The following is a 14,090-nucleotide window of genomic DNA, read 5'->3' as shown; positions in this document are numbered from 1 at the left end:
CAGAAATGACCTTAGTCGAGCTGATGGGGAAAACATGGCTGTGAGTTACTGTGCGCAGCAGAAGAGAGAGCCTGTGAATGTTCTCACCCCCGTACGGATGGTCCAGAAGGGGCAGCGGACCCCAGGCAGACCCGTGCTCAGGACTCGGCTGCTGCGCCGGGGCCTGCGCCCTCCCAGGGCCGGTGATGGAGCGGGGGCCTCACTCACCCTCTCTGGCAGCGTCACGGGCCACAGGGACCCTGTGATCATCACCGGCAGCCTTCTCAGAGCTCTTGGTTTTCACGCCTTTTCTGTTGCTCTTTTTACCTAAAAAGAATAGAGAGAGAGAGAGAGAGATGCCTTTACTGTCACATATGTCAGAATCATCCCAGGCTGGTGAGGACTCAACCGTCTTCTCCTGCAAAGCAGCTGTCTCTACCCCCTGCCTTCCCGGACCCCAGTGAAGGCACCTTGGACTCTGAGGGGCTGGTGGTTAAAGGAGAGGAAGCGTGTTATTGTGAACACCCAGGGAAATAAACACTCCAAATAAAAACAATGCACACTTGCAGGTGGTTACTGTTCTAAGACCGCAAAACGTCCTGTGGAGTACCTCTGACCATCCCTGGGGCCCCAAAAGTGACACCACGTCTAATGGATAAAACGGAGCTGGAACTCCAGACCTCTGACCCCGGGGCAAGATTTCCTACCATGCTGGGCTCCTCCCACCTAACTCTCCAAGGCCCCGGCTGGGCACCTGGAGGTGTGATGATGCGGCCCACCAATTGGAGGGACTCCTTCCTGGAGCCCAGGGAGTCTGCCTGCTGGTGCCCCGCTGGCCCGTCCAGCTTCCTCTCACACCGGACTCTCTCTCTGCTCCACAGACACTGGCTTCCTTTCAGCCTGCAGTTCATATTTCCAGCCCACCAGAACTCGGCACGTGCTGTGCCTCCTCCTGCAACATCCTTCCATTCACTCTCCATCTATTTAACTCTTGTTGATCTTGCAAATCCAAACTCGGCCATGCCCTCTTTGAGATGGTTTTCCTGAACTCCCCACCTACATCAATGTCTCCTTGGATGGGCTCTGAGAGCACCTGTCTTTGGTCAAGTTGCCTCTGTGTGGAGCCTGAGGCAGGGGTTCGGTGCAGGTGATGTACGGAGGGAGGGCTCCAAAGAGAAAAGAAGGGAGGAAGCAAGATGAGGCAGAGGAAGGAGCTAAGCTAGGCTGCGTTCCCAGGCAGAGTCTAACTCAGCCTGATCCCATGGGGAGAGCTCTGGAGCTGGAACCGCACACAGTGTTGTCCCCACCTTGAGATAAGGGGCCACCTTCCCCTATGCTGGTTAGCCTCTGGCTACAGACTGATCTGCTGCGGGGGAGGGGTGTGTGCGGGGTGGCGGGAGTTGTGGCCTTCCAAGGATCGTGCCCCAGAGAGGGAAGCAGCTGTGAGTCGTCACAGCCAAGCCCCAGCAGCTGTGGGATGGGTGTGCCAGTGGGAAACAAGGACCTGGGTGTGGTGTCAGCAGCCCCCACTACGGTTCTGCACACCCGTCCTGTGTAGCGTTATCAGACACATGTAACATATGTTGTTCTGTTCATGGGGGCAGGAACTGTGTCTGGTTTTGCTCACTCTTCTCCCTCCAGAGTCTGGTTCAGTCTGTGAGGAACAAATGATCATGAATGACTGTGAGTCAGTGAATGACCAATGAGACAACAACAAGAGGAAGGGAAGGTCTATGGGGAAAGATACTTAGTTTGGATTTTAAAAAGCAAGTTGAAATACCAAAAACATCTAGTGGATTGTGCCGATTAATGAAATCATTTCAGATAGGTCTAGAGTCACCAAAAAAAAAAAAAAAAAAGATATTTATCAAGAAAAACCTTAAATCTTCAAAAAATTCAAGGGTGCACTGGGCCCAGCCACAGGCAATCCTCTCTCCATCATACTCTTGGGTGATACCTGCTGGGCATATCTTTCATTTTTCATGTAAGCTAAAAAAAAAAAAAAAAAAATCACAAAATTAAATGTCCTCCTCGGGTCAAGGAAATCAATAAACCAAAACATTCAGAAAGGCCAGAGGAGGAAGACTGCCAATCTGAGCGCATCTGATGACATCAGCCTAATGTCACCTCGGCATATGTCCCATTTTTTTGGGTAGGATGTCAGCCCGGTGACCTCCAAAGATGACTTCTTCTGAAAGAGCCTGATCAAGGGTCTGTAAAAATCTTGATTGTTTGGAAAATTGGGTGCCACAACTTTTGAGAGTGAAGCGTCTGATTTGGCAGAAAGATAATACGTTAGGGGATGGAAAAGTTTTACAAAATATGAGAGGAAAAAGCCATCCAACCCCTCCCTGGAAGCCAGCATTCATTGCAGGCCTTCCCTCTGCCTGGGCAACCTCTACGGGGCCTCCATGGGCAACATGGGAGACAGAGTCAGAGGACACAGCCCCACGAACACCCTCAGCCTCACTCCCCCGGGCTGGACCCACGTCCTGTACTCAGCTCTGGGAATCCAATAACGGCCCAGATGTGAGGCAGATGTGCTATCACCCCTGAGACCAACATGTGGGGAACAGAATCCCCGCAGGGAGTGGCAAAGGGACAGAGAAGACAGGCAGGGCACCTGCCACCTTCTCTAGGGAAGACGCACTTCCAGGACGTGTACCTACAGATCTGGTTCCAGCCGCAGGCAGCTAGGCTCTGCCACTGCACCGACCACGTGTGGCCTCGGGGGACCCACCTCACCCCTCCTATGCTAATTCCCCTCATCAGTGAAATAAGGAGACATGGTACCTGCCTCGGTGGAAGTTACGGAGAGGAAAGAGATGACATATATCAAAGCACTGAGGGCCGTGCCTGACCTGCGGTGACCTCTGAATAAAAGACAGCCTCCTGGGGCTTCCCTGGTGGCGCAGTGGTTGAGAGTCTGCCTGCCAATGCAGGGGACACGGGTTCGACCCCTGGTCTGGGAAGATCCCACATGCCGCGGAGCAACCAGGCCCGTGAGCCACAACTACTGAGCCTGCACGTCTGGAGCCTGTGCTCCGCAGCAAGAGAGGCTACGACAGTGAGAGGCCCACGCACCGCGATGAAGAGTGGCCCCCGCTCGCCCCAACTAGAGAAAAGCCCTCGCATAGAAAAAAAAAAAAGACAGCCTCCACCTTCTCATCCTTCATATTCGTCCCAAGTGCCCACCGTCACAAAGCACCATCCCAGTTGCTGGAAGAGTAACAGCCAACACGTGAAGTATGAGGCACAATTTACAAGGCATTTTCACATAGATTAAAACATTCGATCTTGGCAAATGCCCATCGAGGGCAGGAAGCTTGCTATGAACATTATTCTACAGAGCGGGACACGGAGGCTCAGAGGAGAAGAGACCCACCCGAGGTCACTGACAGAGCCAGGAGGCGGCAGAGCAGGGGCCTGACGCCAGGCCTAGGCCCTTCCCTGCCCCTTCTTCTCCTACAGCAAGAAAGGCAGCATATGGTCTGTACAGATGAAAGAAAGAGTGAAGTGGAAATAATGTACAGAGAAGGAGCCAGAACCAAATCAACATCTCCATCTGGGCTGCGTGAAAAACTGAATTCCTTAAAAGTAGCAAACCGAATTGCCAATGCAGGCCACATATTCTATTCTGCTCCGTGGTGATAAATATCACGCTCCTTGATTGACAGGAAACTATTTTTTCCCCTCTCTATACTCGGAGCTTACAGTAGCAACCCCAGAATCTGAAAAACTTCTTTGCTGCATATTTGCATTTTCCCAAGAAATTCCAGCCCTATGGCACCTGCACTCCCTCTTGTGAAGGACGCAGCCCCGGCCCTAAGCGCCTTGCCTGGCTCTTGGGAAGGAACCCGCATGAGGAGGAAGGCCATGCGGGAAACCAAGCCACTGCACGTTCTCGGGAGCTCCCCAGAGAGGCAGCCTCGCGGCACCAGGACAGACAGTAATTCCACTTTTCTCAAACACCATGGGACCAAGGAGGACCTTGCAGGTGAACGTGAAAAGCCGTAACAAAAGCGGTTAGAAACCTGTGTTCCCGGGACTTCCCTGGCGGTCCAGTGGTTAAGACTCCAGGTTTCCACTGTAGGTGGCGTGGGTTCGATCCCTGGTCGGGGAACTAAGATCCCGCAGGCTGCGCGGAGCGGCCAAAAATAAAAATAAAAAATCAGAAACTCGTGCTCCCTGTGTGTGTTAGCAAGAAAAGGATCATGACACGGGGAGGGGACAGCCTGTGTCCTTACCCAGTTCCCAAATCTGAGCAGTCAAGCTCCTGGCAGAAAGAGTTTTCCCAGGGATCAGGTGAAGCCTGAAAAAAAGGGGCTGAGTGGTTAAAGGATGTGCCTGCTTCCGTTAATCAGTGACGTGAATGGTCTGGGCTGGAGACGGAAGCACCAGTGCAATTTTCTAAATACATTTTTTACCAGGGCTGGACCAGAGTCAATCGATCAATCAGTCAGTCAATCAATCAATCAAAAGCCCTCCCCTCCTCCTGCTCGGCTGTGTCTTCCCTGGGAAACTAGCTGATCAGACTGTGTCCTCCTCTGGGCTGGCCTTCCGTGCAGAAGAAAGACCTTGGTCTTGTGCAGAAGACTTGGCCTCCACCAGGGTCCCCAGGGCAGAAGGGACAGCCACTCCCAGCCTCTGTGCAGCAGCAGCCGCCTTCCTGACCTGCAACCAAGTAAGAAGCCCTTAGCCTTTAAAGAGATACCCCGGTAACCACAGCAGGTGGGGTGTGCCAGCCCTGCAGGGGGCACTGCTGGTACCTGCTGGTCTCCGTTTGGGTTCTGCCTGGAACCAGCCTGAGACGAGGCCTTGGGGGCAGGAGTGAATGTGAGAGGTGATCTCATGAAGCACAAATGAAGAAGTGGAGGGGGTGAGACTCAGAGAAGGAAACGCCAATAAGCCGGGCTGCATTGCTAAGCGGGACCCATCAGGACTCAGTGTAGCTGGGGGACCTGAGGACACTGGGTGGAAGCTGCCTCTGACCTGTCCCTCGAAAGCCTGCGAGGCTGTGCATCGACCTTCTAACCTCGCACCACCTTGGGACGCTTATTATTATTATTATTATTATTCCCCTGTCACAGTGAGGAATTCGAGGCGTGAAGATGTCACACGTGCCCATGAGTGGCAGAGCCAGATTTTGAATCTCTCTGAATGCTGAAAAAACTATGCCAAACCCTTACATGTGCCTCTCACGGATCAAGTGTTCCATAAAAATCTAGAGTCTTAAATGAACATTTGAAAGTGTCTTGTGTGGCTCTGACCATCCTACGATACCCAGATCAGTAGTCGATGGGATCCCAGCCAGTTACGAACACTAGCCCTTCCCGTAGCCATCCAAAGCCACCCCAGTTTTATGGGTTTCATGATCCCAGAAAAGCAGCGATGGGGGCAGGGACCTCAGAAGGCCACAGAAGGCAGAGCCGTTGCTGGAGGCGCAAAACCTGAGAGCTCAGGCTCCCTGGCCACCTCAGACATACAGCGGAGACCCCCACCTCAAAAATCCAGGTTCCAAGGGACTTCCCTGGCAGTCCAGTGGTTAAGACTCCATGCTTCCACTGCGGGGCGCACGGGGTCAGGAACTAAGATCCCGCATGCCACGTGGCGTGGCCAGGTTCCAGGGCCCAGGCTGCTGTTGCCATGGGACTGAAGGCACCATCCACCGTGAGACCTGGCAGCCAGGGATGCTCAGGGCAAGCAGGAAACATGTTGGCTATTTTCAAGAACCACAGCATCCAACCCAGCTTCCCCAAACACGCAAGTGTCTGTCCCTTCATTATCCACGCACAAACCCTAGTTTCTGGAACCATGGGCATAGTCGAGAGGAGATCTGCCAGTGCGAATAGCTGACTTTGGAAAGCATTTTGGAAACAGAGGTGGTGTCTTAGAAAGCTGCTTGCTGATGTACATGAGAAGATCTTTTTTATAAAAAGTCCTTTCCCTTGGAATTTTGTAGGGAGTTGGACCAAACACTCTGGATTTAACTCTTCAAGGGAACATATAATACCATGATATAAAGATCTCTTGTTATTTGTTTAGGTGTGCTGATAGCCTTGTGATTGCTTTTAAAATATATAGTGAAATATTTACAGACACATTCGTCTAATCCTCACACTCCAGCTTTGCCCAACAGAAGACATTTCCATCCGAAGGCCAAACCTTGCAAGACGCCCTGAAGAGTGCTGCAGCAAAAGCTTAAAAGCGAAGCTCTTTCCAGCAACTAGCTGGCAGCGCATAACAGAAAGGGCTTTGTTTACAACCAAATATGCTCAAATAACAACTCTGTGATTATCGCCGCCTGCCCGCCCCCCACCCCCACCCCAAGCCGGGGCAACACAGTGCAAAGTGCAAACTCTCCAGTTCCGGGCACAGACATACGAACAAACATGGCTCGCTGCCCGCTCTGCGAATTCCATGGACTCAAGACCGTGGACCAAAACCATGGGTGCAATGCAGGCGGGCGTGTATTCCAACAGAGGCGCATGCTCCCCAGTCCTTGAAGAAAGCAACAAACAAGCAGGAACCCAAAAGTTAAAAGCTACTTCTAACCCAGTGGAGGGGGGAGAACAAAACATCTTCAAATCACCTATTAAGAGTCTTGTTTATCAACTTGTTTGTTTCTTACTACAACTTGGGAGGGAAAAGGCAAATCAGTTATATAACTATGGTTTACTTCTCTGTTCCATTTTTTTCTCTACAAAAAGTATGGCTCCAAACCAAGTCCATCAATTTGGAGATGACATGAGAAGTACACCCCAAGTCCACTCCCATGCCCAGAATGTGGTCCCTCATCTCACTCTTCACCCTGGGATGATGAAAACTGGGGCCAGGAGACTCACTCTTTGGACCTCAAAGCATTCCAACTGCAGGGATCTAGAAAATATTGAATTTGGCTAGAATAAATGGAATTAGAGAGAAGCAGCTTGCCAGGTCCCTGTGAAGAAGAACATTCTAGCAATCAGTACTATTTATCCAATGGATAAGCAACCTCGCAAGGTGGTGTGCGCCCATCAGTGGAAACGTGTGAGCCAAGACTGGTGTTGAAGTAAACTTCCAGGCCCAAGATGGAGTTGCTCTTACCCGGGGTACCACATCAGGAAACAAAACTTAGATAAGCTTCCTGTTCCTAACAATCTCCTCTTAGTCAGAAACAGTTAGCCAATTCCCAAATGCCAAGCCAACTCTGGGTCTTCTCACCCCAAACAAAGTGGACTGTGTCACCCCAGCCAACCAGATATTTTCTATGTTCTTCTTCCTTGTTCTTTATTCTTTGTCCTATAAAACCTTCCTGCCTTCTGCCCCATTTTGCCGTTCTCCACAAGGAGACTGTCCACTTCATGAAAGTGTTAAAAAAAGTTTATATCACCTAAATTGTCTTCTTTAATCATTTTTTAACACCGAGCAGCCCACTGTCGGAATCTTGCAATAAACAAGAACTTGCATGCAATGAACACTTAGGTTCCTTGAAGTTCTAAAATTCTGGGAGTTACTGATGTTCACAATGAGGGCCTCAGAAATTTTATGATATTGAGTCCCACTCCACCACAGGAAAGGATTTCACAGTTCTGTATCCTGATGGTGATGGTTCCATGAATCTATAGATGTGAGACAATGAAGAGAACCACCCACACACACCCACACACACCCACCCCCCCCCCCACACACACACACACGAGTGCATGTGAAAACCAGGGAATGTCATCTAAAAGTTAAAAGTATTGTACCGGGCTTCCCTGGTGGCGCAGTGGTTGAGGATCTGCCTGCCCAATGCAGGGGACACGGGTTCGAGCCCTGGTCTGGGAAGATCCCACATGCCGCGGAGCAACTGGGCCCGTGAGCCACAACTACTGAGCCTGCGCGTCTGGAGCTTGTGCTCCGCAACAAGAGAGGCCGCAATAGTGAGAGGCCCGCGCACCGCGATGAAGAGTGGCCCCCACTTGCCACAACTAGAGAAAGCCCTCGCACAGAAACAAAGACCCAACACAGCCATAAATAAATAAATAAATAAAATAAATAAACCCAAAGTTTAAAAAAAGAAGTATTGTACCAATGTCAATTTCCTATTTTGATACTGTATATAGCAGTGATTCTCAACCCCCTGGTGACATGTGACAATGTCTAGAGACATTTTTAGTTGTCACAACTCGGGGGAGGGTGTTACCGGCATCTAGTCGGTCAAGGCCAGGGATGTTGCTAAACATCCTACAATGCACAAGACAGCCTTCGCCCTGAGACACACGCGCACACACACACACACACACACACACACACACACAATTGGCCCCAAAATGTCAATACTGCCAAGGTTAAGAAATCCTGTACTGTAGTTCTAAAAGATGTTAGCACTGGGGGAAGCTGGGAAAAGAGTATACAGCAGTGGTCCCCAACCTTTTTGGCATCAGGGACCAGTTTCATGGAAGACAATTCTTCCACAGACGGGGGGAGGGGGGATGGATTCGGGATGATTCAAGCACATTACATTTATTGTGCACTTTATTTCTATTATCATTACATTGTAATATATAATGAAATAATTACACAACTCACCATAATGCAGAATCAGTGGGAGCCATGAGCTTGTTTTCACTTGCCACTCACTGATAGGGTTTTGGTATGAATCTGCAAGCAATTGATTATTATGGTCTCTGTGCAGTCAAACTTCTCTGCTAATGATAATCTGTACCTGCAGCCACTCCCCTAGCATCACTGCCTCAGCTCCACCTCAGACCATCAGGCATTAGATTCTCATAAGGAGCGCACAACCTAGATCCCTCGCATGCACAGTTCACAGTAGGGTTCGTGCTCCTACGAGAATCTAATGCTGCCACTGATCTGACAGCAGGCGGAGATCAGGCGGTAATGTGAGTGATGGGGAGCGGCTGTAAATACAGATGAAGCTTCGCCTGATCGCCCGCCACTCACCTCCTGCTGTGCCACCTGGTTCCTAACAGGCCACGGACCAGTACAGGGCACCCCTGGTATACAGGATCTCTCTGCACTATTTCTACAATTTCTTGTGAGTCTATAATTATTTCCAAATAAAAACTTTTTAAAAAATTTAAGATTCCACTCTATTCAGCATATCAGGGCTCTACTTCTCCAGAATCTGTCAGCCACTCGTGGAAAAATGCAATGCTCTCAATTAACCAAAGGATTCAGCTGCCCAAGCCACTTCCAGGAGAATGTCAGCCCATGACATCCCTTGCACATTTCTGTGGTAGCATGAAAGAACAGTCAAGGGGCAAAGTCAAACTCACACCAAGATCAAATCCCCAGTGTCCTTGGCTCCTTAAGTAAACCTTCCTATGGGATTCAGACAAGACTCCCTCCTAGACCCTGACGCACAGAACATCTGTCTTCCATCGTCCCTTGAGCCCAGCCTTTATGCAAGATACAGGCTATCTGGAAAATATTTTATCATCTGCAAAGACAAAGCACATGACAGACTTTTCAATGAGTAGTTATGTATGCTATCACATTCTTTTTCTTCTCTAAATCTAACCTCTCACTCCCACCTCAGTGTCTAGACAGTGCCTGGTATGTAGCAGGCACCATCTACCCAGTCCAGAAGTTCACAACAAACAGAAACGAATGCTTCTATTATATCACGGGCAGTACATATATCAAGCCACCCCTTAAGGGGGGCAAAATCATTTCCTCTTACTGCAATTTAACTGCACAATCTATCACTGACCCCCCCCAATCAAAGTCAGTCTTAACCAAGCTCCCCCACTTGGGGTCCAGGGTAAAGGGTCCCAGTAGTCAAGTGCCAAAAAAAGCTGAGTGGGGAGAACAGAGTTTAAAGTCTGTGACCAAGGTCACACTTTGTTTGTCAGAGTCGGGGAGCTCTGAAAAGCCCTACAGAATTTATTAGAAACACACACTCTAGGCAGGAGGCCTGGAGGCAGCTCTCCAGAAGCTGAGGCTCTGGAATTTCCAGGGCCCTGTTTTTATTTTGGGGAATCAGCAATACAGCCCTCAACACACCTGCAATAACCTTCTCCAAGCCGCCAACTTTGGTGTGTTCCAGGAGGGTGGGGCCGGGGCTGTCTTGCGCTCCCCTCCTGCAGGACCTCACCCAGCACCTGATGTTGGAAAGGTTCTCCGTAAGGACCTGCGGAATTATGAACAACTCACAGAAGGACTAGCACAGCCACGAGCTGACACACTGCAAGCTTTTGTTGAAAAGCTCATCAAACAACTGACAGGTAAGGTAGCAGGCACTAGTCGTCTTGGGCGGATAAAGATGCTGAGGTCCAGGAAGCTGAGTGCTGAGGCCCAGACCCGGGCGTTAAGTGCAGTCCTCAGACTCTCAGTCTGGGGCTTCTTTTTTTTTAGATGACAGGTTTGTTTTTTTTTTAACTTTGGGTTTATTTATTTTATTTATTTATTTATTTATTTATGGCTGTGTTGGGTCTTCGTTTCTGTGCGAGGGCTTTCTCTAGTTGTGGCGAGCGGGGGCCACTCTTCATCGCGGTGCGCGGGCCTCTCACTGTCGTGGCCTCTCTTGTTGCGGAGCACAAGCTCCAGACGCGCAGGCTCAGTAGTTGTGGCTCACGGGCCCAGTTGCTCCGCGGCATGTGGGATCTTCCCAGACCAGGGCTCGAACCCGTGTCCCCTGCATTGGCAGGCAGATTCTCAACCACTGCGCCACCAGGGAAGCCCTGGGGCTTCTTCCATGCTCCCCTTGCCGTCCCCCCCAGTAAATACCAGAACCTAACAAATGTGTCTCCCACCCACCTCCCCCAACCATGCCCAGCGCTGTGCTAACCACATAGCAGATACTAAAAAAAACAAAAACCCATGCCAGCTTGATTCAAACTACCAAACAAAAAAGGTCTTGAGTTAAAAGCACAGGAGAAGGGCTTTCAAATCTCCCACGCCAGCGAGTGACCCTAAGCAGCTTGCCTACGTGGTCAGAGCCTCAGTTTCCTCATCTGTAAAGTAACAAGAATACCCACCCCTCAGAGCCCCTGAAAGAATTAATGAGACGGCTGTCCATAAATCTCCTAATAAAGTCACAGCGGATGGTCTACAAATATGAGTGTCTTTTCCCACTCCTATTCCTGTTACTAAACCAGTATGGTTTTTACAAATCTTAATGTTCATAATTCCCCAGAAAATATAGGAAATTCCAGATGGTTCTGTTCAGGGTTACACAACTCACAGAACTGCCTGCAGATGTACAGAGTCGCCCACAAACTGAAATATGGCAGGACTCCCCCCTCCAGGTAAGTGCAAAGGAGCTGCTGAGATGGGCCCACACACTCAAGAGTTCTGGGCCGCCATCTCCACTCCTTCCCCACTGCCTCGCTGCTATCTTTTGTGAACAGTTTAACCAAACAAAGGTGATGCCTTTCATGCCAGGAGCTGTGTAATGGTGCCCCTGGCATGTATCTCCTTTCAAGGAAGGCCGTTACAAGGCCGGAGAATTTGGCCACAATCCTGCCTCACTCCTCAATCTTTAAATACTAGGACCGCAGCCCTCTGCAATTGGAGCAAAGAACATTTGGGACAATGAAGAGAAAGTCCCTCTTCTCAAGGAGTATAAGAAACCAAATGGAAGTCATTTCCCCAAGACGGGACAGGCAGAAAGTGGCGATGCAACTGAGAAGGCTGGGAGAGACGGCCGGCTTCAGGCGCCACCGGGCTTCCATAACCCCTCCTCCGGCACAGGAGTCCAGCTGCAGCCCAAGGCTCCCCGACAGAGGCTCTGCCGTCCTGCCCCTACTGGACAGATGATTCAAGGGACCCAAAGAAAGCAGGAGGGAGGGAGCCGAGAGGGGACCCTGGCCGGGGAAAGGCCCACCGCTGAGCTCTCCCCAGAAGGCCACGGTGCCAAAACAGACCAACTAGTCACATCGCCAAATAGGAAATTCACTCTCAAGAAAACGCCCTGGAAGAAGACTGAAAACGTAGGCGGAGTAGGAAGAAGTGTCCGGCAGAAAGATCCTTTGCCCAGGAAATTTCAAACTTGGGGCATGGGGACCAGCTCCCCAGGCAGCCTCCCAACTGCACAGCCTGTCTCTACCTGAGAGGGGACCGCCGGTCGGGTTTAAGTTCCGGGGCGCTCGGAGCGGCCCGCGGGAGGCGCAGTGCAGAGCCTAGGAAGGGGGTGGGGGGCGGCGACGGGGAGGTTCACGGGTCTCTCATCCCAGACACACGGACGGCGAAGCCGGCTGTCGCCTGAGACCCGGCGGGCCGCCGCTGGGACAGGCGCACAGCCACGGGCGCCCCCTCGGGCCGCGCAGCGCAGAAAGTTTCTTACCTGGCGGAGGCGTCTCCGGAGCCAGCTTCTCCCTCTTGGGCGCTTTCCTGGGCTTGGTCGCCTTCTTGGGCGGCCTGGGCTCGGACGCGCGCAGCTTCCGCTCCTCCTCCCCGGGCCCCGCGGGCAGCGGCGGCGAGAAGGGCTCGGGCTCCAGGCGCGCGTAGTAAGGCTCCCGGCTCCAAATCTCTTGCACGTAGTAGTCGGGGTCCTCGACGGCTGCGCCCTGGGCCGCGGCGCCGGGCAGGGCCACCGCCAGCAGCGCGAGAGCCAGCGCCAGCACGGCGGGCCCCCGGCGGGCCATGCCCGCTTCTCCCCGCGCCCGGGGCAGGGTCACGGTGGCCGGGAGCGCCGGGCGGGCGGCGGGCGCGAACAGCGGCGCAGGGCAGGGGCGCCGGCCTCAACAGCGGCGCGCACGAGACGCGGAGGCGTCCGGCCGGCGGCGCGTGTGACCCGCTCTCCGGGCTGGGCTGGGCCGGGCTGGGCCGGGGCGGGCAGGGGCGCGCCCAGACGCGGGGCGGGGGCAGGGGGGCCGGCCCCGCCCTTCCCTCCTCCCTCCCTTCCCTGCCGACCCCGCGGTGGCCGGCCCTGGGAGCCGGGTGTTGGGGGCCTCCTCCACCCCATCAACTGTCTCCAAACCTCCCCCTTTGCCCGCACTCCCGAAGCCGGCCAGTGCTGGGCGCCTGCTTCCCCAGAGACTCAAAGGAGTTTCTATCTAGAGGGAACCTCGAGCCGTTTTACAGGTTGGGGAGCCGTGACCCACGATGAGAAAGGATCGGCCCAAGGTCCTAAAGCAAATTAGAGCCCGAAGCCTAGTCTCCAGCTCTCCTGACCCCTACCCCGTCCCTGGCTCCACATCAGACACGGGTTCCCCACCTGCCAGACAGACCTTTCCTCAACCTGACCATGATCCTATTTCAGGAACTATGAATGAGGAGAATGAGGATCCCAGGTCCCCAGGGTTTCGAGGAGTAAAGTGTCGGGGGCGGGGGGGGGGGGGGGGGGGGCGGAGCCCTGCTCCTGACTGAGAAGTGACCCTGTTGGGTGAGGAGAGAAGTGGAGTCATCCTAAGGCTGACGTCCTGGCGGTCACAGGGCACGTTTGGTTCATCTGTGAGCAGGTTCCCATCTTCAGGGCAGGGAGCTCACACTACCTTTTGAACAAGTAGCTTATATCCTTGGAAAACTTTGTGTTCATCTTTCAGGCTGGGATGTTGGGGACATGGGGCCTGCATTGGTTTTCTATTGCTGCTGTAACAGATTACTACAAATTTAGTGGTTTAAAGCAACACATACTTATTATGGTACAGGTCTGCAGGTTAGAAGTCTGAGCGAGTGTCACCAGGCTAAAATCCAGGCTTCGATCAACGAGCTGCATTCCCTAGTGGGACCTCTGGGGAAGAATCTTCCAGGCTCACACAGGTGTTGGCTGAGGTGAGTTCCCGGAGGTGGTAGCCCTGAGGTCCTCTTTACTGGCCGGCCATCAGCCTGGCCTGTCTTCACTCCCGGGTGCTGCTGTGTTCCTTCTCTTGCTGGCCATGAGGCGTTTCCAGCAACCTCTCTCTGGTCCTGTATGTGGCCTCTACGTCTCAGAGCCAGCACTGGCGTGTTGAGTCCCTCCAATGGCTTCAAATCTCTCCCCTTCTGCCAAATCTTCCCTCTTCCCAGCTGGGGAAAATTCTCTACTCCTGGATCGGATGGACCCACCCAAATAATTCAGGATAATCCCCTTCTCTTAAGGTGGTGACCTCAATCACATCTGCAAAGGCCATTTTGCCATGTAACCTAACCGGTTCATGGATCCCCAGGATTCGGGTAGAAACATCTTTGGGGAGTCTTTC

The 14,090-nt window shown here is 52.3% G+C and overlaps 1 protein-coding gene across 2 annotated transcripts in view; it reads right to left on the bottom strand.

Moving 5' to 3' along the window:
- Window positions 1-12,711, bottom strand: part of CPXM2 (carboxypeptidase X, M14 family member 2) — a 132,745-nt gene extending 120,034 nt beyond the window's left edge. The window contains exons 1-2 of one of the 2 annotated variants that reach the window (XM_082424326.1): window positions 12,254-12,711; window positions 208-306 (exon numbers count right to left, since the gene is read on the bottom strand). In XM_082424326.1, the coding sequence (XP_082280452.1) occupies window positions 208-306; window positions 12,254-12,554 (400 nt within the window). In that variant the 5' untranslated portion in view covers window positions 12,555-12,711. The remainder of the gene's footprint in view (window positions 1-207; window positions 307-12,253) is intronic. The other variant, XM_082424325.1, reaches the window with a different exon arrangement.
- Between the last annotated feature and the right edge of the window lie 1,379 nt (window positions 12,712-14,090).

The sequence above is a fragment of the Balaenoptera physalus genome (genome assembly GCF_965194825.1).
Source record: "Balaenoptera physalus genome assembly, chromosome: 14".
Classification (NCBI taxonomy): domain Eukaryota; kingdom Metazoa; phylum Chordata; class Mammalia; order Artiodactyla; family Balaenopteridae; genus Balaenoptera; species Balaenoptera physalus.
This window is presented reverse-complemented; position numbering and strand designations above follow the sequence as displayed.